Source organism: Emydura macquarii, unplaced genomic scaffold (genome assembly GCF_026122565.2).
Source record: "Emydura macquarii macquarii isolate MOO-44397 ecotype Brisbane River unplaced genomic scaffold, CSIRO-AGI_Emac_v2 contig_1253, whole genome shotgun sequence".
NCBI lineage: Eukaryota > Metazoa > Chordata > Testudines > Chelidae > Emydura > Emydura macquarii.
The window spans coordinates 580,388-603,485 of NW_027131390.1; the positions used below are offsets into that span (position 1 = coordinate 580,388).

Genomic DNA, 23,098 nt, shown 5'->3' on the forward strand with positions numbered 1-23,098 from the left:
CTGCTGGCCAAGCCAAGCCACGCCCAGGCAGCTGTGTGGCAGTGGGGGTACAACACCCCCTGGCTAGTCAGTGTCTGTTCCTGACATTTGGTCACCTGTAAGACAGAACAGGCTAGAGAAATGGAAGCTTATGATGTAAAAAGGTTGCTCCTCCCCCCCCCCCACCTACCTGCTGGCAGAGGCTGGTTCTGGGCATAGAGACCCACTGGTGACTGTCCATATGCCAGTCTAGACATGGAGTTCACAGTCTGATGATGCAGGAGGTCTGTGGGCATGCCAACTCCATAGGAGACTCCTCGGCCAGGGCCCAGCACGAAATCCTGCAGGAGGAAGGAAGCGTGAGAGGGAGCTGCACACTGGAGCCTCCAGGAACTCACAGTTGGGACTCCAGGGCCCCAGCACGAAAAGGAACTAGACCCAGTGTGCTATTTGCCTCGTCCAAGCAAGGATGCGGAGGACACCCACACGGCCTCTTCCTCCAGAAAGCCAGAGAAGTGCCTCTCCTAGGAGAGTCTCAGCTGAGAAAAGGTGGGAAGAGAGCCAACGTCTCACTACCGCTGCTCGGAAAGGAAAGCACTAGCCACACGCTCCTCAGAGGCAGAGCAGAAGGGGCAGATCTGTGGTTGGGGGTGGGACAGAGCCCCAGGGCAGCTCCATGGCTGGCGGGAAGGGCCATGTTACCTCATTTTTGTTGGCAGGCTGGCTGCGTTTCTTGCTCTTCTTCTGTTTCTTGCGCTCCTCAGTGGAGGTGGCAGGATTGGAGCTGGCTTTATCAGCCTTGGCAGGCTCCACAACCTTCTTCTCTGGCTCTAGGGCCACAGGTGTGGGGGGCTCCTCCTCCTCGGGAGGCAGTGGCAGGGGCTCCAGGTAGTAGCTGCGGGGCTTGGGTTTCAGGTGTGTATGATAGAGCAGGAGCCTCTGCTGCTCCTCGAACCTGGACACCTTTCGATCCACCCGCACAGTCCCAAACCAGCCCCACGAGAGGGGGGCAGAGTGCTTCAGTCCCTCAAACAGATCCCAGGGGGAAATCTTCTGCTTCGTGGAGACTTGCAAACCCTTGAGAGACAAGAAAGTCAGTGAGCAACCGCCAAGTCCACTCTCAACCCTTGGACAAGGGCACAGGGAGCCACTGAGCTTTACCATCAACTCCACTCCATCCCTGCTCACCCCACCAGCAAATCCTCATTTCTATTGGCCCTCCAGGGACCAGTGCCTTGTCTCTGCTGAAAAAACGTTCACCACATTGTCTCCTAGTACTCCTCCATTCGTCCCCTTCCCCTTCTTGTCTCCCCTTGGCCGGTCTCCTGCTGCCCACCCATGGTCAGGCTGTAAGCTGCTGTCAGGTCTCCCCGGGGGCGCACACAGCTGTACTCCTGACGTTTTGGAAGACACTGCCTGCCACTATCAATGGGGTTAAAGACACCCTCACTTTGCCCTTCTTTGATGTGGCTGCACCGTGCCGAGTACGAGGGCCCGGCTCCCTTGGACAGCTACACAAACACGCTGCTTGGCAAAGAGGTTAACAAAGCAGATGCTTCCAGACACCAGCACAGGCTCCAGGCCAGCTCGCCATGACTCGGAGGCCCAGGAACTGAGCTACTTGCCTCCTTCTTGAAAATGGAGTCAAAGCCAGCAATCTTGTTGCCTTTGGTGTCAATGAGGGATCCCTGAGGTTCGCAGGTAATGACGTCCCGAGTCTGCTTGGGAAGAGGAAGGAGCTGTCGCACCTTCTCCAGGCTGTCGGACTGTCGGTCGCCCAGCTCCTTCTGTACAAGGCAGGAGGTGGGGACAAAGCTGTCAGGATCCATTCAAATAGCGGCATCTACCGCGACCCAACTCCTATCTCTGTCGCCCCTCACAACCACCACTGCCCCATCGCCCTATTCCCCACACGCCACTTCTCAATAACCTCTCATATCGCTGCCCCCACCCACTGAGTAACACCATATTGCCACAGCTACCCAGACTGGCCAGGCCTCCCTCACCCTGAGCTTCTTGACCAGGTTCATGTATGCGCGCTTGTTCTCCTCCATGCTGCCCTGAGAAATGCTGGACATGTCCGCAGCCAGCGTGCCGTTGATGAGCACGCTCAGCATGTCCAGCACTGTGGTGAAGAGCTCGCTGTGGGGCAGAGCAGAAAGGCTGAGTCAGGAGAGGGGAAGACACTGCAGCTCCACAGCCCAGTGCCACACTGAAGTGCAGGGCTGCGTGAGCTCCGTGTCTGGCACAGAGAGCAGTGCCCCATTAGCTCCCCTGGAGCATGCCCTCAGGGATGGGGCAGGACTGGACCCACCAGCCCGGGACATTTTATAGCATGCTGCCCAGTCTGAAATCTGGAAAGCTCCTCTGGAAAATGCACCACAGCTTCCCAGTTCCCTCACCATCCCACCTCTCCCTGTAACGCCGTGTTCACACCCTCCAGCCAGCGGAATGGGCTGTCCCACCCCAGGCCTCCTGCATGCACACTCAGACAGCCTCTCCCTGCAGTGCAGTCCCTCCACGTGGCAGCTCAGCTCAATAGCTCTTCCCTGAGCTCCGCACAGCTTGTCTGTATCTTCCTGGTGACATGGTTCCTGGACGTGAGCGCAGTGCTCCTGCGGTCGAGGGCAGCTGTCCTCTCCCTGCTCTGCCATATCGCCCTACACACTAGCTGCCCGCTATTTCTCCTAAGTCTTTTTCACTCCTGGTTGCTGGTTTCCACAAGCTTCTCGCAGGAGAGGTCTGTAGGTGTTTGCAGGCTCGCTCTCCCCCCTCGGACAGGAGCAGCTGGGTGGAACAGCTTGCCCTCACCAGGAGAGGGGCTGGACTAACTCCACTCCCCATGGGAGGGCCCTGCTAAGAGACCTGCAGGAGACAGTTACTTGTTTGACTGCATGTCGACAGTCCCACTGCTGATGATGTCCAGGAGAAGCACCGCCCACTCTGTTGTCTGCTGTGTGCTGCGCTGAACTGTGTCAAACATCCCCCCCACCTGGCAGGGAACAAAAGTCCGTCAGAGCCGCAGGCACTGTCCCGCCACACGGGGAACCCCAGGGCCCCAAAGGGGAGAGTGGAGGCTAAGCCAGGACACCTCATATGGGCAGGTGAGAGGGACCAGCTCCAGTTGGCCCAGCTAAAGGATGCCCTGCTGTAGGCTCTGGAATGGCTCTCCCTGCCAGAAAAGGGAAGCAGTGCTGTGACCAATCTGCACTGCACATTTCTGAGAATCCAAGGTTTGTGTCTTGCCACAGAGGTATCTCCTGTCTAGACAGCGCAGCAGAGCTCTCCATCCATCCCGTCCCCCGCATGGCTCCATAGCCAGGAGAGCCAGGGAAATCTCCATCGTTCCCGCCCCACCCCAGAAGGGCAGTCTCCCTGTTTATCCTTTTTCTCTTGCTGCTCACCAGATTCAGTCGCAGTTTCAAGGCCTCATGCATCAGCTGTTTGGCTTTGCAGTCATCCTGGTACTGATCTTCCCGCCAGTTTGTAACAATCTGGGAGATAAAGAAGAAAGATGAGGACCCCCCAGGCGGGGGAGCAGTGAGCACATCCTGCTCATCACTGGCTGAGCCAGGAGGAAAGCACAGAAGGTGCTGCCAAAGCATCCCAGTCCCCAGGTATGGAGTGGGGCCAGGCAGATGTCATCCCCAGAGACCATGCCACCCTGTAGGAGTATGTCCATTTGGATTATCCATTGTTCCCAGGCTCTTGTGGGGGCTGGAAAGGGGCCTACCTGCTGGACCTGGCTGTAGAGTGAGGTCAGGAGGCCTTCTCGCTGCTCATCCTGCCCTTTCAAACACGTCAGCACCAGTGACAGGAAGGGCTGCTGGCTCAGGAGGGACATGCTGGGAAGGAGAAGAGGAAGTGAGCTAGACAGTAACACAAATTTCACAAAACTGGGTGACTGGGCCACAAAATGGCAGATGCAATTCAATGTTGATAAATGCAGGGTAATGCACATTGGAAAACACAATCCCAACTATACATATAAAATAATGGGGTCTAAACAAGCTGTTACCACCCAAGAAAGAGATCTTGGCGTCACTGTGGATAGTTCTCTGAAAACATCCACTCAATGTGCTGCAGCAGTCAAAAAAGCTACCAGAATGCTGGGAATCATTAGGAAAGGGATAGACAATAAGACAGAAAATATCGGTGTGGGAAAAATAAATAAGGAAGTGTTATTTACCCCTTCTCATAACACAAGAACTAGGGGTCACCAAATGAAATTAATAGGCAGCAGCTTATACAGATCCATCAATGGCTGTTAGCCAGGCCAGGCAGGGGTTGCTGTTTGCAGAGGCTGGGAATGGCCGAAGGGACGGATCGCTTGATGTTGCCTGTTCTGTTCATTCCCTCTGAAGCACCTGGCATTGGCCACTGTCGACAGACAGGACACAGGGCTAGACGTACCGTTCGTCTGACCCAGTCCAGCCGTTCTTATGCTCCCCGTGGCTGCCTAAGACTTCCTGACCACTTCCCAGAGCTCACCTCTTCTGCTTCTGGCGATCTCGCTCCTTGCGAGACGATGAGCCCAGGTGCTGCCCTTTCTCCAGCTCTTCTCCAGCGGCTTTGAGTACGTGGCCCTGCACCGATGTTGGCAGCTTGGCAATAAGCGGGGCCACCAGCCACACTCCTGACCTCTCCAAGGAACTGCGACATGGCAGACAAAAGAGCTAGTTCAGAGCCCTCTGCAAAGGATCCCGCTGTCCTGCGGAGAGAGGAGCTGGGGCCGCACCTACCTGAGGACAGGTTTGGCTTTGTTGCTAGCAGACGCGGTGCTCGCAGGTGCGGTGCTGATGTTGTTGACCCCGGTGCCAGTGGAGCTGGCAGAGCTGGTCTCTGCCGACTGCTGGAACACCTCAATGGTGGCCTTGGCAATGTTTTCTAACAAGGAGTTCATCTCCTGGAGAGAGCGGAAGTGGAGAGTGGAGTGCATGGCCCCGCAGCAACCCTGCTCCTCTTTCTAGAGCACTTGGGGCACTGGCTGACCACAACAACAGGGCCTGTCTGCCGGAGCACAGCATGGCACAATCCCGCCTGCCTGCTGCTCTTGGGCCACCTGCCCCATTCTCGGGGCGCCGTTCCCCAAGCAGCCTCCCCATTGACATTCCCCATGGTCTTGCTCCCTGCCAGGGGCCCATTCCCCGCACTCCTGCTGTGGCCACTTGGAAACGCAGGTGACATGCACCCTGGGAGATCCCCGTGCGTCCAACATGCACGCTCCTGCCCTGCCGCAGGGCAGCTCTCGGCGCTCAGCCCAGAACTCACATTGTTCGCTGTCTGCTTAATCATAAGCTGCAGCTCCAGCGAGGACTGCCTCATTGTCCACTGGTCCAAGTTCTGTAACACACAGACATACTGCAGATTAGCCCCAGCCCGTCCTGCCCGCACCTCAGCCCACACAGCCTCTGTCTGCCCCTCAAGAAGGTCTGCCCTGTCTCCCGCCAGCCTCAAGAAGGTGCACGTGTTTTGGAGAGCCACGTGATGAATGCTAATATCCAGCCAGGATGTTAATGGGAATAGTGTGTCAGGATCTCTCCTCCCCTCCTCACACCATGCAGCCAAGCAGGACCCACTCCCCCAACACCTGTAGGATGCGTTTAATCCTCTGTCGCTGCGGATTCTCTCCCTCCTCATTGTCCAGCAGTCGGTGTGGGTAACAGATGAGCTGCATCAGCCTCTGGGCCTGGGTGCTGCTCAGAACAGGATCCTGCAAATCATTGCTGTCTTCACAGAGGGACTTCAGACATCGCTCACCCACCCACTCCTGCAGGATGAGCACAGGACGAGCAGGGTCAGTGCGGGGCCTGAGCTTCGTTTAGGTGAGCATTCCCAGACACCACCTACTGCTTGCTCCTCACATTTGGAGGGAGGATCTGGGAGGAAATTAAATCCAGATGGACCTCCCTAGCAACCAGTAAGGCCCAAAGCCCCCTCCCCCTCACTGATGATGCTGACACGGCCCCTCTACTTGTCAGATGCAGTGACTGCAGCAGGAGAAACACGGCCTGGTGGGTCAGCAGCAGAGGAACACAGCTGTAGCTCTTTGCTTACTGACATATTGGCCAGATGTAACTAGTCAGTCACCACCATGTCCAGGCCTCACTAACGGCATTAGACATTCCAAATGTCCCTTTAGTAACTCCTCAGCTGGATGGCCAGAAAGACCCATTGTGATCGTCCTGCACAACGTGGCCATAGGGCTTCCCTGAATTCAGTCCTGCTTCCAGCCCAGGGGCTGGGGTTGACCTAAAGCATACCATAGACACATATCCAGTCTTGATTTTCAAACTGTCAGCAATGGAGAATTCACCACAACCCTCAGCAAGCTGTTCCAATGGTCAATTACCCTGACCGTTAAACACTTGCACCTATTCCCAGCCTGAATTTGTCTAGCTTCACTTTCTAGCCATTGGATCTTGTTAGACCATGGCCTGTTAGACTGAAGAGTCCTCTTACCACGCTAGGCACTTACAGACTGTGACCAAGTCACCCCTTAACCTTCTTTTTGACAACTAAAATAGACTGAAAGACTTCAGGAGTCCTTACAATCACTGGCTGGAGTTCCTCTCCTCCAATCGTATCCAAAACCCTCTCCAGTCTGGCTTCAGCACCCTTCATGTCCCTAATGATCCCCTCAAAGTCCCTAATGATCTCTTCCTGGGCTTCTGTGACTCTTTCCTCTTCTGGCTCTCTGATCACTCCTTCCCTCCTTGGTCCCTCTGCAATTTAGATCTTGGTAATTTCATCTAGAAACACAAATTCAGCTGCAGTCTTTGTGCTGATGACTCACAGCCTTATCTCCTTCTATCCGAAGTAAAATCACAGCCGGCTCTGACGTCTTCTTGGGGATGTCTTGTCACCAAAGTAAACTCAATATGGCTAAACCGGAATTCTTAATCTGCCCTCCAAGCCCTCCCCACTACCTCTTTTCTCTATCACTCACAACAACATCACTCTCCCGCCTGTCGTTCAGACCTGTAACCTGGGCATCCTCTTTGACTCCAGCGTCTCTCTTGGTCATCACATCCAAGCTGTCTACATCTTACTGTTTCTTTCCACATAACATCTCTAAAATATGACTTTCCCAGCTAAAATGCCCATCCAGCTCTCATCATCTCACATCTCAATTACTGCAGCATCCTTCCCTCTGGCCTTGACAGATCCATTCAGAGTGCAGCTGCAAAGATCATTGTCCTGGCTTGCCACTTTGACCATGTCACCCTTTCTCTACAACTCTCCACTGGCTCCCCCCCTCTAGTGCATCAGAGGTAAGCCACTTCACTTTCAAGGCCCTCCATGGCCCAACCCCACTTTACCTATCATCTCTCATTCATTATCAGGATGTTCATGTTCATGGAACGCCCGGTAAACATCAGTAAAGCTATCTCATTTCCTCCTTCCTTCAGAACCTTCCCTAAAATGCTCCTTCTGCTAACTTGATAGCAGTTAGCCACTGATGTGCTGAGACCACTGTCTATCGCACTGACCAATACTGTCTCATTCTTTCCTCCCCTGGTCTGTCTGTCTGTCTCCACCTGCTGTCTCTTGTCTGATACTTAGAGTGTCAATGCTTTGGGACAGGGACCGACTTTGTTCTGTTTTGTGTACAGGGCCTAGCACAGAGGGTTCCTGGGCCATGACTGGGCTCCTAGGTGCCACAGTGATACAAATAATTAATACAGAATACTCCTGATTATCCATACAGCATGGGGGACACAGATTTTATTTGGATAATCAGCCGTTCAGATAACAGAGCACAGGAGCCATTCAGTAGCAGGGTAGCCTTGTCCACAGCCAGAGGTTCCTCCTCACAGTCCTGGCCAGGGGTCTCTGCTCCGTTATTTGAACCTCTGCATTATCCAAATCCTCTCCTTGTCCCCCCCAGCATGAGAGATATGGGGGACAAAGATCTGGATAACGTGGTGGTTACAGGGTTATAATAGGGTTTTGGAGAAACAGGAGTATACTGTGATGACAAACAAGAAATAAGGCAGGTTTTCCAATCTTTTTAATTATTCTCATGACTCATCTCTGAATCCTTTCCAAATTTTCAACACCCTTCTTGAATTGGGGAAACTGGACTAGAGCAACATTCCAGCACCAGTCACAGAACTGCCAAATATACAGCACTATCACCTCTCTACTTCTACTAGAGATCCCCCCCTTTATCCAGATAAGAATCACATTAGCCCTTTTGGCCACAGCATTGCGTTGGGAGCTCATGTTCGTGCACTCACTTTTAACCCATTATCCACCATGAACACCAGTCTTTTTCAGAATCATTCTTTCCCAGGATAGAATTGCCCATCCTGCAAGTATGGCCTCCTTCTTTGATCCTAGGTGTACGACCTCATATTTGCTCTATTGATATGCATGTTTGCTTGGGCCTAGCTTATGAGGTGATACAGATCACCCTGTACCAGTGACCTGTCCTCTTTGTTATTTACCACTCCCCCACTCTCATAGGACAACTTTTTCAGGAACGATTTTGTTTTCTTCCAGGTCATTGATAAAAAACGTCAAGTAGCATAGACCCAAGAAATGAGTCCTACAGGTCTTACTAGAAACAGACTCACTTGAAGATGTTTCCCCATTTACAATTACATTTGGAGAGCTGTCAGTTAGCCAGTTTTTAATCCAATTAACATATGCCATGTTGATTTTGTATCATTCTAGTTTCTTAATCAAAATGTTATGTGATACCAAGTCAAATGTCTTACAGAAGTCTAAGTATATTACAGCAACACTATTATCATTATCAACCAAACTTGTCTCATAAAAACAGATATCAAGTTAGTCTGACAGGATCTATTTTCCATAAACCCAAGTTGTTTGCCATTACTTATATTAACCCGGCTTTAACTCTCTATTAATCGAAGCCTGTATCACTCATTCATTTATTTTACCCAGGATTGATATCAGAGCAACCCTATAATTATCTGGATTGTCACACGTATCCTTATTAAACACTGCCACAACATAAGCTTTCTTCCAGTGCTTTGGAACGTCTTCAATTTTCCATGATTTACTGAAAAAATCCAACATTAATGGTCCAGAGAGCTCCTCAGCCAACTCTTTTAAAATTCTTGGATTAAAATGATCTGGACCTGCTGACACAAAAACATCTGGCCTTATAAACTGTTGTTTAACATCCTCCTTAGTTACTGCTGGAACTGAAAGTATTTCATCATCAACATATGATATGACTCCACCATCTGGATTTTTCCCAAATACGGAACAGAAATATTCATTGAACACTTCTGCTTCTTTTGCATTATTATTGAGCATTCTACCATTTCCAGCTAGCAATGAGCCAATACTATCGCCCAGATTCCTTCTGTTCCTGATATGCTTGAAAACAGAACAGTTATTTACCCTTCAATAACTGGTTTTTGACAGGGGTCATCCATGCAGATTCCACTAGGGTGCCCATGTGACCCAGCCACTCAAGGTCCAATTCTTTTTAATAGCAGTGTCTTTCACATTTCGAGGTCTGGGTGGTGTGACCTCGTGGTGAGAGCGGGAGTGTGGCCTAGTGGGTCAGAGCAGAATCAGAGGCAGGCTCAGGAGGCTAGCCAATAGACGGAGCCAGAACAGGACCAAAGGGCAGAGCTGAAGCTAGCGGTCAGAGCCAGGAGATAGGAATCAGGAGTTCAGAGAGAGGCAGGGACCAGGGCTGGAGTGGAGCAGGTAAGGGATGGAGAAAGGGCTGGCCAGGAAGCAGGTCTGGCGTAGCTGCAGGCATGGAAGGCATTGAGCAGCCATTGTGCTCCCTTTGCTACAGCGTTTACATGGTGATCTGTTGGCTCTTCTAGCCAACCATGAAGTGTAGTCACTTAGTGAGGGTTTATTAGGCCAACCTAAGCTTATGGGGTTGGTAGGCAACCAAGCCTGGAGGCAGCTGAGTTCCTGACAGCATCCACTGTGGCAATACCCCTGCTCTGTGTATCCTTGCAACCACAGAAGTGGGGGTTAAAGGATGGGGCAGCCGCAACTGCCACCTCATTCCTTCACCAATATGAATTCCAAGAGAAAAGGACTCCCATTAGTCATGGTGCACGGCAGATCATGGAATCTGTGTGGACAACACATCTCAAAGAGCCGTTAGTGTAGGGTAAGTAACTGTTCTTCTTCGAGTGACTGTCCACACAGATTCCACTCTTGGCGATTAACAAGCAGTGACCTGTAATCTGAATGGGGGAAGAGCAGTCCTACCTAAAAAGGCATGGCAGGCCAACCCTACCAAAGCTGGGGTCTCATCTGGAAGTCTGAACCAAGAAAAAATGGGAGGGGAAAGTGTGACTGAAGTTCTAGGAAGCAGCTCTAAACCTTTCAAATAATGATATGTTAGCTAAAGACACTGTGGAGGCAGAGTGAGCCCTAATGGGAGAGGCTCTAGCGTGACCCAGAGGATCCTGGTTAGCTATCTGATATCAAAGCCTTAATGCAGTCCAAAACCCATTTGGATAATCTGAGGGAAAGAGGTTTCCCTCTAACCCTTTCTGTGAAAGCAACAAACAGACTGGGTTAGACTTCGTCCTAACTCAGTAAAAGGATAAAGCTCTCATCACACTGAAGCTGTACAATTTTATTTTTCCTGAGTTGGAGTAAGTTTTGGGAAGAAAACGGGAATGAACTGACCGGTTGAGGTGAAAGTCTGAAATTTGGGATGAAGCCTAAGGATGACATTGTCAAGGCTAGATATAGGGGCAGGAGACCCAGGCAACCACCTGGGATGCTTGGCTTGGGGGCGCCGGGGTCAGGGGACTGTTTTTGTTGTTAGCGACAATTTCTTGATGTTAGTACATTTCTGTTATTCTTAACATTAAAAAATTTCTATAAGCTTAGAGGAAATTTTAAAAAAAATTGCTTATATATGGCATGAATAAACACATTTACAGATCTTAGCATGCAAATTTATAGTCTTATGTGACAGGGACAAATCACGCAGGCAAATCATGCATCTAAGTTGTGAAATGGGCTACAAATGTAATTAAAAATAAGGTATCCAAAATTTTAACAAATGGGAGGCGGGGTGTTCCGAAGATGCTCCTTGCCTGGAGCACCGTTTGGTCCAGGGCCGGCGCTGGGCACTGTGGTACATGGAGGGCCACCTGTATGTCACTGACTCACTGGCTCAAGGTGAGGTCTACTATAGAATTCCCTGGTTAGATGCAACACTTCTTGAGATAGGAAATGGTCTCTATAAAGTTTAGAAATTCCAAGGACATTTTAGCACTGATGGCATGAGACATCCAGCGTGTGCCACTCAGCCTGAAGTCCCATGGGAGCAGTTGAGAAGTTTGTAAATTCATGAACATTAAGAACGTGCTGCTCATCTGTGTGACGTGAGCTGGAGATGGGAATGCCTCCCTCCCCCTGCTAGCCCAGGTGCCTTCTCATGTACTCACTTCCTGTGGACCTCAGGAAGTGGTCAGGTCAGTGGAGAAGGGCAGGGGTCAGGAGGCTGTCAGAAGGACGGGGGAGAGAAGGCCAGCACAGGACTTGGGCACTGCCTGGATGGGGTCCAGGACCCTTGTGAGCCAAGGGCCAGAACAACCCTTCAAAGGGCAAGTAAAAGGAGAGCAACTCTCTCTGAAACTCAACAAGAGTGCAGGACGCAGAAGCCCAAGTCCAGCTACTGAACAACTGGCCAAGCTGCCAGCAATGCCCCATCCCGACATGCGAGAACCACCTTGCATGGCTTCAATAAACCCTCTTCTCCTCGTGCTACTTCCTCTCTGCCCCAGCACACACCTTGGAGACTACTGACTGCCATCTCACCCCTGGGGAGGGGCACTGTGGTGGCACCACAGCCCTATGGAATACACCGTGCCTGAGCCCTCCAAACCAGAGTACCAGACAGCTCTGGTTAGCAACTTTCAATTCTTAGCACCAGCACGTGGCAAACCTGTGCCCGGCTTCTTTGAAATGGCAGAAGAGCACATCCGCCGAACCTGACCTGGAGGCTGTTCTCGGTGGTGGCAGATGACAGAACAAGGAGCAACGGTCTCAAGTTGCAGGGAGGGAGGTCTAGGTTGGACATTAGGAAAAAGTTTTTTACTAGGAGGGTGGTGAAGCCTGGAATGGGTTACCAGGTGGTGGAATCTCCATCCTTAGAGGTTTTTAAGCTGCGGCTTGACAAAGCCCTGGTTGGGATGATATAGCAGAGGTTAGTCCTGCTTTGAGCAGGGGGTTGGACTAGATGCCAGGTCCCTTCCAACTCTAATATTCTATGATTCTATGATTCTATGATTCTAAGGCCAGGCAGAGGGAGTGCCCAGCAGCCAGCGCCAGGGGGTAGGAGAGCCAGATTTACCTGCTGACAGATACTCCTCAGGACATACTTGGCGTAAACATCCAAGCTGGCTGTCTCTATGGACACTGTCCGGCCAGCAGACTTCCTGGCACCCAGCTCATCTTCCATGAGGTCATCCACCCCTCCAGGGTGGGAAAAGCCAGAGCCCTTCAGCTCTGCATCCCCTATAACCAAGAGGCAAAGGGTCACCTAATGCAATAGTAGCAAAAACCAGAGTCAGCCCTACTTTAATAAACTCTCCTCCGGGTCACAGACCTCAGCACAGGCCAACCCCCCCCCATCCCCAACCACCGCCCCACGGCCACAGACCTCAGCGCGGGCCAGCCTTATCCCTGTCACCCACCACTGCCCCACAGCCAGAGAGCGCAGCGTCAGCCATCCCTGTCCTCACCACCAGCCACCACAGAGCTCAGCACAGACCAGCCTCCTCCCTGCCACCTACCGACTCCTGGGCCGGGAGAACCATGCAGCCACATACAGCCAGGCAGAGCACTCAGCGCAGGCAAACATCTCTCCATCACACAGATCTCATCCACCCCTTCTATGCAGTCACTGTACAGCTATCGAAGTCCAACACTCTGTAGCACACACAAACTTCCTGCACACCACCCGCTCCCCCAACACTGCTCGTCTCCCCTCAGAGGTCCAGTCTGGGAAAAGGTACATACCCAGCACAAAGACTGCCTTCAGCACTGCAAAGACTGCTCCATCCACGATTCGGTTCTGGGAAGCAGCCAGCAAGTGGCGGTCACAGGAGGAACGAATTCCCACTGTGGGCTTGTCTGTAGAGAAGACAAAGGAGAGGGGATAAATCCCAGCACATGGGAAAGACCCAACCTCCAGAGCCACCCAAACCAAGCACTATCCAGTGTGGTGAACTGAGGGCCAACAGTTCTGGCTCTGCTGTTGGTTCCCTGGGCCACCTTCGGGCTATTCACGTCTCCATCTGTAACATGGGGACAATTAAACTTGCCTACCCACAAGAGTAGGTTGTGGCGGGGGTCTCTGAACTGCTGGGCTGACAGACTTCGTAACAGAAAAGTATTGTGCAGCAGAGTCTGGACCACCCAGTGTAACAGAGCCATAACATTCACAAGGTTGACCAGGAAGCAGTGTCTTTGCATCCAAGTCCAGGCTTCAGCACAACTCTAACCTGGTGCATCAGACACTTGGAGAAGTGAGGTGACAACGTGCAGATGATGAGCCCAAGAAGGGAGGCCTGCAGGATTAGTTCCATCCCCGAACAGAAAGGGCAGTAAATCAGACACGTCAGAGGTTAGGGAGATGTGCACAGTAACCCTAGGGCAGGAGAGGAGTCAGCAGCAGGTCCATGGAGAGAGGCTCATGTGCTGGGGCCAGACTGAAACCCAGCTGCTGTGCTGCGAGGACAGCTCCCAGCCCCTCTGCTCAAGAGTCAGAGCCGGGCGCTGTGGTTAGCTCGTCTGGGCCATACGCAGGTGTTTAAAGGAGGAGCACAGGCAGATTGCAGAGTTGGGGAGGCAGCAGAGATGGGTTTGTCAATGGGATAATGCAGGGGCAGGGCAGAGAAGGGAGTCGAGGGGAAATTGCTGCTCTCTGCAGGTAATGCAGCGTGTCAGGAAGGGTCAGGATGAGTGGGGGCTGCTGCCAATTATGACATGGAAGATTAATTAATTATAAGGCCAGAAGGAACCATTGTGATCATCAAGTCTGATCTCCAGTGTAACACAGGCCAGAGAACTGCCCTGAAGTAATTCCTATTTGAACTAGAGCAGATCTTTTAGAAAAACATCCAATCTGGATTTAAAAATGTCTAGTGGTGGAGACTCCACTACACCCTTGGCAAGTTGTTTCAATGGTAAGTACTCTCACTGTTAAAACGTACACATTAGTTCCAGTCTGAATCAACGTCTAACTTCAGCTTCCAGCCATTGGATCTTGTTATACTTTGTCTGCTACATTGAGGAGCTCTTCATTATCAAATTTCTGTTCCCCATGTCGGCCTTTACATAGCCTGCGATCAAGTCACCCCTTCACCTTCTCTGTGATAAGCTAAACAAACCGAGCTCCTTGCCTCTATCGCTGTAAGGCAGGTTCTCCAACCCTTGAATCATTCTCACGGCTCTTCACTGAACCCCTCCAATTTATAACATCTTTCTTCAATCACGGACCCAGAACTGGACACAGGATTCCAGCAGCTATTGCCCCAGTGCCAAACGCAGAGGCTACCTAGCCTGCCCACTCCAAATCCCCTGGAGAGAAGGGAACGGCAGGTTCTGATGGGGCCAGTTGGTCCCAGGGACAGGAGGAGAGAAGGGACAGAGAGTGCAGCACAAGGGCTGAGGAGGCTGGTGCTAGAAGCAGCGAGTGGCGGAGCAGCAGGATGCTGCTGGGGAGAGTAGAGTGTGGCACCGATGGCAGGCTGCATGCCACTCTGGCTGACAAACTCTTCAGCACTTACCGTAACATCCTCAACAGAGCAAAGGCCACATCAGCACACAGGACGCCAAGGCGGGAGTCCTGCCTGCAGTGCTGTACTGTCCTGGGTACAGTAGCTGCTGCAGCAGAGGGAGGAACCCCCCCTGCACATGCCTGGCTAACCACACAGTGACACACAGAGAAGCTATACAAATGCATTCCCCATTCAGCCCCTTTCCCAGGACCTGGGACCACCCAGCAGGCTAGTCTTGTCTTGCCCAGGTGAGACTGGGCTTTCTATGCTAGCACCGTGATCTCCTCCTCTTGGGTCCAGTGAGCAGAGGACGCCCCCAGGCGCACAGTGCTGGCTATGGGGTCAGGCTCCTGTACTCAGCTCACTTACTGCCATCCTGCTGGCACGGGTTCAGCTGTGGTGTCTTAAACAGGTGTAGCAAAATCCGACAGGTCAGACGGGCCCCCGGTTCCGAGTCCTGTTCACTGCAGGCTACAGAAAGCAAAGGAATCAATAGAGACTTCACGGGAGCAGAGTTCGCCTCCACCATCCAGCCAGCTGGCCCTAACTTCTCCCGTAGAGTGCCCTGCACTCTGCCTGAAGGGAGGAGGAAGGTGTATTGCAATGAATATGCAAATGAGCGAGCCAATCAGCGCAGGCTCCCCTGGCCCAAACTACTCTATGCCATTCAATATATTCTATCCTCTTCCTATCTCCTCAGCTTCTCCGCGCTGCAGCCGAGGGGCTGAAATCGTTGGGGTGAAGCTGGAGGGGTAGGCAGCTGGGACAGGGGCAGGGGGAGCCCTAAGAGGAGGAGAAGGATAAGCATATTAGTTGGTGTTCCTGCTGAAGTGATCAGCAATGAGAGTGAACTATGTCAATAATGAAACTAAATTGCAAGGTTTCAAAAATAAACCCCGAAAGTGAGGCACATGGAGTTCATACTGCTCAAGCTCTTATCAGGGGCTGTCTGCATGGCATTGGATAAGAACAGCCATACTGGATCAGACCAATGGTCCATCTAGCCCAGTATCCTGTCTGCTGACAGTAGCCGCTGCCAGGTGCTTCAGAGGGAATGAACAGAACAGGGCAACTATTTATCGCATGATCCACCCCGTCAGCCAGTCCCAGCTTCCGGCCGTCAGAGGCTAGGGACACCCAGAGCATGGGGCTGCATCCCTGACCGTCCTGGCTAATAGCCATTGATGAACCCGTCCTTCATGAACTTATCTAGTTCTTTTGTGAACCAAGATTTACTTCTAGGCTTTACAAAATCCCCTGGCAATGAATTGACTGTGCGTTGTGTGCAGAATTCATATTGTTTTAAACCTGCTGCCTATTAATTTCATTGGGTGACTGCTGGTTCTTGCGTTATGTGAAGGGATAAGTGATACTTCCTTGTTCACTTTCTGCACACCAGTCATGACTTTATAGACCTCTATCATATCCCCCCCTTCATTGTCTCTTTTCCATGCTGAACAGTCCCAGTCTTAAATTTCTCCTCATATGGAAGTTGTTTGTTGCCCTTCTCTGTACCTTTTCCATTTCTAATATATCTTTTTTAAGATGGGCGACCAGAACTGCCCACAGTATTCAAAGTCTGGATGGGCATTGCATCTATAGAACGACATTATATTTACTGTCTTATTAGCCATCCCTTCTCTAATGGTTCCTAACATTCTGGTAGCTTTTTGGACCACCACTGCACTTTGAGGAGATGTTTTCAGGCAATATCCCCAATGACTCCAAGATCTCTTTCTTGAATGGTACCGGCTAGTTTAGACCCCATCATTTTGTTTATATAGTTGGGATTATGTTTTCCAATGTGCATTACTTTGCATTTTCTTACCCTGTCACCCAGTTTAGTGAGATTCCTTTGCAACTCTTCACCATTTGCTTTGGACTTAACTATCTTGAGTAATTTTGTATCGTCTGCAAACTTTGCCATCTCACTGATTACCTCTTCACCAGATCATTTATGACGATGTTGAACAGCTCTGGTCTCAGTACAGATCCCTGGGGGACACCACTATTTACCTCTCTCCATTGTGAAAACTGACCATTTATTCCTACCCTTTGTTTCCTATCTTTTAACCAGTTACTGATCCAGGAGAGGACCTTTCCTCTTATCCCATGAATGCTTACTTTGCTTAAGAGCCTTTGGAAAGGGACCTTGTCAAAGGCTTTCTGAAAATCTAAGTACACTATATGCACTGCCTCAGCCTTGTCCACCGTTTGTTGACTCCCTCAAAAAATTCTAATAGATTAGTGAGGCATGATCTCCCTTTACAAAAGCTGCATTGACTCCCCCTCAACAAATTGTGTTCATCTATGCATCTGATAATTCTGTTCTTTACTATAGTTTCAACCAAATTGCCTAGGACTGAAGTTAGGCTTACTGGCCTCTAATTGCTAGGATCGCCTCTTCAGCCTAAATTAAAAATTAGCATCACATTACCTATTCTTCAGTCATCTGGTACAGAAGCTGTTTTAAGCAATAGGTTATGTACCATATTTAGTAGTTCTGCAATTTCATATTTAAGTTCCTTCAGAACTCTTGGGTGAATACCACTTGGTCCTGGTGACTTATTACTGTTTAATTTATCAATTTGCTCCAAAATCTCCTCTAAGGACACCTCAGTCTGGGACAGTTCCTCAGATTTGTCACTTAAAAAGACTAGCTCAGGTGTGAAAATCTCTCTCATATCCTCTGCAGTGACCACTGATGCAAAGAATTCATTTATCTTCTCTGCAATGGCTTTGTCTTCCTTGAGTGCAATTTTAGCACCTCCATCATCTAATGGCCCCACTGATTGTCTGGCAGACTTCCTGCTTCTAATATATTTTTTAAAAAATTTGCTGTTGGTTAGTTTTTGTGACTTTTACTAGTTGCTCTTCAAATTATTTTTGGCCTGCCTAACTATACTTTTACATTTGACTTGCCAGAGTTTATGCTCTTTCCTATTTTCTTCAGTAGGATTTGGCTTCCAATTTTTAAAGGATGCCTTTTTGCCTCTAACCACCTCTTTTACTCTGTTGTTTAGCCAGTGGCATTTTTTTGGTCCTCTGACTTTTTTTTTTTAATTTTAGGTATACATTTAATTTGTGCCTCTACTGTGATGTTTATTAAGTTTCCATGCAGCTGGCAGGGATTTCACTCTTGTGACTGTTCTTTTTAATTTCCATTTAACTAGATCCTCATTTTTAGTAGTTCCCCTTTTTGAAGTTAAATGCTGCTATGGTGGGCTTCTTTGGTATGTTTTCATTCACAAGGATGTTAAATTTGGTCACTATTACTGAATGGTTCAGCTATATTCACCTCTTGGACCAGGTCCTGTATTCAATTTAGCTTTGAGTGGAGAACTGCCTCTCTCCTTGTAGGTTCCAGACCTGCTCCAAGAAGTAGTCATTACTAGTGTCTAGACATTTTATTTCTGCATCCCGTCCTGTGACATGTACCCAGTCAATATGGGAATAGTTGATATCACTCATTATTATTGAGTTTTCTATTTTTATCGCCTCTCTAATCTCTCTGAGCATTTCACAATCACCATCATCATCATGGTCAGGCAGTTGGTAGTATATTCCTACCGTTATATGCGTATTATTCAAGCATGAATTTCCATCCATAGATATTCTGTGATAGAGTTTGATTCATTTAAGATTTTTACTATATCCGACTATGCTTTCTTTCACATATAGTGCCACTCTCCTACCAGCATGACTTACTCTATCATCCCTGTATATTTTGTACCCTGGTATTGCCATGTCCCATTATCATCTTTGCAACAAGTTTCTGTGATGCCTATTATTTCAATATCCTCATTTAATGCCTGGCACATGAGTTCACCCATCTTATTATTTAGACTTCTAGTATTCATATACAAGCACTTATATAATTTGTCACTATTTAGTTGTCTGTCTCCACATGGTGTAATTGAATGGGACTCTTTTTCATTTGACTGTTTCTCTTCAGTTCCTGCCTGTACTTTATCAACTTCTATCCTCTCCTCTTTAGTAGGATATAGAGAATCCCTGTTAACAGATCCTCTCCTAAAGGCTGTTTCTGTCTGAACCATGTGCCCTCCACACCTAACGGCTTTCCCTCAGCCCTTAGTTTCAAAACTCCTCTACAACCTTTTGAATTTTACATGCCAGCAATCTCGTTCCATTTTGGTTTAGGTGGAGCCCATCCTTCTTATCTTTTCCCAGAAGGTTCCCCAGTTCCTAATCAACTAAATTCCTCCTCTAAACACCATTGTCTCACTCATGCATTGAGAGCCTGCAGTTCTGCCTGTCTGTCTGGCCCCGCGCGTCAAACTAGAAGCATTCAGAGAATGCTACCATGGAGGACCTAGACTTTAATGTTTTACACAGCAACCTAAATTTGGCCTCAAGGATCTTTCTCCTACCTTTCCTTATATCACTTGTATCTACATGTACCACAACCACTAGCTCCTCCCTGGCATCGCATATTAGTTTGTCTACATGTCTCAAGAGATTCGCAACCTTCACATTCAGTAGGCAATTCGCCATGCTGTTCTCCCCCTAGTCATAAACCCAACTATCTATATTTCTAATGATCAATCCCCCATCACTATTACCTGCTCCCTCCCCTGGAAAGGCGCCCTCAGTGCAGGAGGATACCATGACATCTGGAAGGAGGGTTACACTCATATCAGCTGTTCAGGGTTTTCTTCACAAACACACGAGCCTGTTGTTTTCTTTAAATCAAAGCTCCAATTCTCAAAAGGTGGCTTCTGGGCATATTACACGGCCATGGATTAGTGGAGTCCGTGGGGCATGACTGTGTGTAGGGAGTTCAGGGCCCCACTGCTGGATATTGGGCCCTCTGAGCCAGACATTGCATTGCAGGGGCACACTCTGAGTAGTCCAGTGTCTCTAGAAGGGACTTACTCACCAGCATTGAGGAGTGAGGGGATGGCTGCACAGCGAATCAGGTCCTCCAACAGCAAGCACTGACGGGCAATGAGAATGGCGACAAAGGTAGCCAAGGAGTCATGGAAGGATAAGTCACTGACCTGGGAGACAGGAGAGCAGCCAGTGACCATGTCAGTCTCTGCTTCACCCCCTCCAGTTAGCACCATACGGGCCTGACTGGGTGCAGGGGGAAGGGCAAGCCCAGCAGCCCCATGCCGAACCCAGCAAAACCCTCCATAAGGCAGCTTCAAAACACAGTTCCCCATCTCCGGCCCTATCATTCCCATCTCCTCCCCCACGAGGACATCCTCCACATCCAGTTTCATCTCCTCCCTCCAGCCCATAGTGCCCCTCTCTCCTCCCTGTTAGTTAAGCGTTTGCACTTACATCAACATTGCAGAGGAGGTCATTAAAGCCACAGGTCCCATTGTTGGAGGAGCAGCACAATGCCTTGAGCACGCCCAGCCACTCAGCACTCAGGGATTTGCAGTAGCCAGTCAGCTCAGCACACAGGATAGCAATGTCATTGACTCTGTAGAGAGGAGCCAGTGGTCACAAAGAGCACACGACAGCCCCGCCCTTCCCCTCATTCCTAGAGCACAGCCGGGCTGTGGAGAACGTGGAGAATTGCTGGATTATCTTCTTTTTCACCGTTTTATTAAGGCACAATGACAATAAAATATTAACATACTACATTGTATGTTACTTATTCTGGCTAAAGACTGGCTTGCTGGCTGAGGAGCCCTCCTCTGAGCGTGCTAAAAAGGGGGTCCAAATTTCAAAATACCTATTGGCCTTTTGGTGCTTCTCTTGTGTGTGTGTGTAGTAAGAAAGCAGTCTGTATTTTACTGTCCTGTAACTCCATAGGAGGAGGGTGACATTTCTCTAGTAATGTGCAATACAAAGTCTATGACAATGAAGAACTTGATTTATTGGTCTATTTAAAATGTACACTCTTTGCTGGAGCATTAAGTAAGCAGGTCAGGGGAACTCTAGGAGCTGGCATTTTATTTCTGTATTATTATTATTATTATTATGAAAAATGTGTGACTCAGTTTATCCGCTCACTTTGTATTGTGACCTATTAGGACTAAAGGAGTTAATTTCTCCTCTGGGCTAGAGGAATAAGAGATTGTGCAGGCAAGACAGGGTTGGTATGTGTGACAGATCTGATGCTTTGAAGACACCGACTATTCAAAGACTATTCTATTCAGGTGTGACAGACACTACAGACATATAGAACATTCAACCACTATTGCATCAACTTTCTACACGCTGTTATGGGCTAGCTAGTTCTTGAATTCCTGACTCGGTCACAGAAACATGGGACTGGACAAGATGATCTATCAAAGTCCCTTCCGCTCCTACATTTCTGGGATAGATCGTCTAGTCCAGTCCCCTGCACTAAGGCAGGGTTGAGTATTATCTATTCTAGACCATCCCTGACAGGTGTTTGTCTAATCTGCTCTTAAAAACCAATAATGATGGCGATTCCACGACCTTCCAAGGTAACTTGTTCCAGTGCTTAACCACTTTTATAGTTACCTAATGTCCAACCTAAATCTCCCTTGCCTCAATTTAAAACCATTATTTCTTGCCTGTCTTCAGTGGCTGAGAACAATTTATCACCCTCCTCCTTATAATCACCTTTTACATACTTGAAGACCATTATGTCCCCCTCAGTCTTTTCTTCTCCAAACTAAACACATCTAATTGTTTTTAATCCTTCCTCATAGACCATGTTTTCCAGACTTTTAATCATTTTGGTTGCTCTCCTCTGGACTTTCTCCAATTTGTCCACATCTTTCCCAAAGTGTGGTGCCTGTAACTGGATACAACACTCCACTGGAGGCGTTATCAGAAACTTGAATCAAAGACTGGAGGTGTCAGTGTACAGCAGTAAGACTTCTGCTGCACGACACAGACCGAATCCTCGCCACTTTTGGGCCAGAGAGGCAGGTAATGCTGCCAGCATTCTGTGCTGCAGTCTGAAATATGAGTGACCATTCTTAATATTATTAATACCAACCTGACAACATTGATTCTTACCAGATCTGCCACCTAAGGTGCTACTGGAAAGGTTATCACTTGCTAAGTATGATAATATTGTTTGTGTGTACGTATCGTCTTTGTGCAGTAAGTTATGGGTGTGTGTGAAATGTCTCTATCCACTCGCTCGTGCTGTGTCATTGGGTTACACTGCCCAGGCAAATTAGAGTCAGCACCAATGACTCCTTGCAGGCCACCAACTATACAATGAGCCCAGAGACAGAAGCCAGGGACTGCACCTATAGTCATCGGGACATGTAGGGACATGCCTGTGGTCAGATGGACTATCTGCAAGTGCACTGCTTGTCCTCAGACGTTTCTTTCTGCCCCCTCAAGGAACACAGACACTCCTTCTCCCTCCACAAGTGGAGCCACATGAGAGGGGGTCTCAACAGCCCGGCCCCAGCCCTGTGCCTCACCGGTCCGGATCATGGTGCCCCACACACACGTGCATGAGTGCGTTGCACACAAAGCTGTAGCGGTTGGCCGGGTTGTCGTTGAGACTCTTGCCCAAGTTGGTGTAGGTGAAGTTGTGCGCAGATGGGTTCTCGATGGTGTCGATCATGAACTCGGGCTCCCACAGCATGTTCGAGTCCGACGGCTCCACATTGCAGTAGATTGTGTTCTTTACCTTGGAGCAGAAGTCACTGGCAGGGACAGGAAGGGGAGGTTAGGCGCTTCAGCAAACATGCTCCCCACTGCCTTTCACAAGTAACACGGAGGCCCTGGGGAAATCCCTCTGCTCCCTACCCCAGGCCCTGCCCTGAATCCTCTGCAAGGCAGAGAGTCCAGCTTTACACGAAGGCTTACGAGGGGCTCATTCAAAAGAGCAATGCCTGTTCCTTGCTGGAGAAGCCCCTGGAAGACACCAGAGGGGGCTCAGTGACCAAAACTGGGGCTGCCACTTCCAGGAGTTGCGCTGAGAGCAAGAGGACGATGGAAGCCACAAGTGCTCGCCAGTAGCTTAGCCTGCAGGCCCCATGGTGACAGAGATGGGCCCGGGCAACTGCCATCCATGGCCAGCCAGCTCTGAGGCAGGGCCCCCCACTGTCTGTCAATGGGGAATGAGTGTGTGCAAGATCACAAGCAAAGCTTAGGCCATGGTCCTTCTGAGGACAGTGCCCACTGCATCCAACCTGCCTCCAACTCACCTAAAGAGCTCCCCAAATTTACTCTTGAGATGACTGCAGGAGGTGTACAGGTCGTAGAGGTAGGCCAGGATACAGCGCTCAGCTGAGGAGCCATCTGAGCGGTTCATGCCATGTTTCACCACCCCACACAGACTATAAAGAGACAAGAAGAGCGGCCGCGGCATGAAAGGAGCATGGCATCAAACACAGAGGCAGCACCCACCCACATGAGGCATGGAGACAACACCCCCTGAAGAACAGACC

The 23,098-nt window shown here is 49.7% G+C and overlaps 1 protein-coding gene across 3 annotated transcripts in view; it reads right to left on the reverse strand.

Moving 5' to 3' along the window:
- MED12 (mediator complex subunit 12) overlaps positions 1-23,098 on the reverse strand; it is a 56,581-nt gene that overhangs the window by 15,356 nt on the left and 18,127 nt on the right. For all 3 annotated transcript variants that reach the window (XM_067547959.1, XM_067547958.1, XM_067547960.1), the window contains 18 exons: positions 22,856-22,987; positions 22,124-22,351; positions 20,043-20,187; positions 19,636-19,756; positions 15,105-15,206; positions 12,973-13,086; positions 12,305-12,468; positions 5,570-5,749; positions 5,251-5,322; positions 4,722-4,885; positions 4,471-4,632; positions 3,713-3,824; positions 3,384-3,473; positions 2,862-2,971; positions 1,986-2,121; positions 1,605-1,766; positions 682-1,056; positions 170-320 (listed from right to left, as the gene is read on the reverse strand). In XM_067547959.1, coding sequence (XP_067404060.1) covers positions 170-320; positions 682-1,056; positions 1,605-1,766; positions 1,986-2,121; positions 2,862-2,971; positions 3,384-3,473; positions 3,713-3,824; positions 4,471-4,632; positions 4,722-4,885; positions 5,251-5,322; positions 5,570-5,749; positions 12,305-12,468; positions 12,973-13,086; positions 15,105-15,206; positions 19,636-19,756; positions 20,043-20,187; positions 22,124-22,351; positions 22,856-22,987 — 2,720 coding nt within the window. The remainder of the gene's footprint in view (positions 1-169; positions 321-681; positions 1,057-1,604; positions 1,767-1,985; positions 2,122-2,861; positions 2,972-3,383; positions 3,474-3,712; positions 3,825-4,470; positions 4,633-4,721; positions 4,886-5,250; positions 5,323-5,569; positions 5,750-12,304; positions 12,469-12,972; positions 13,087-15,104; positions 15,207-19,635; positions 19,757-20,042; positions 20,188-22,123; positions 22,352-22,855; positions 22,988-23,098) is intronic.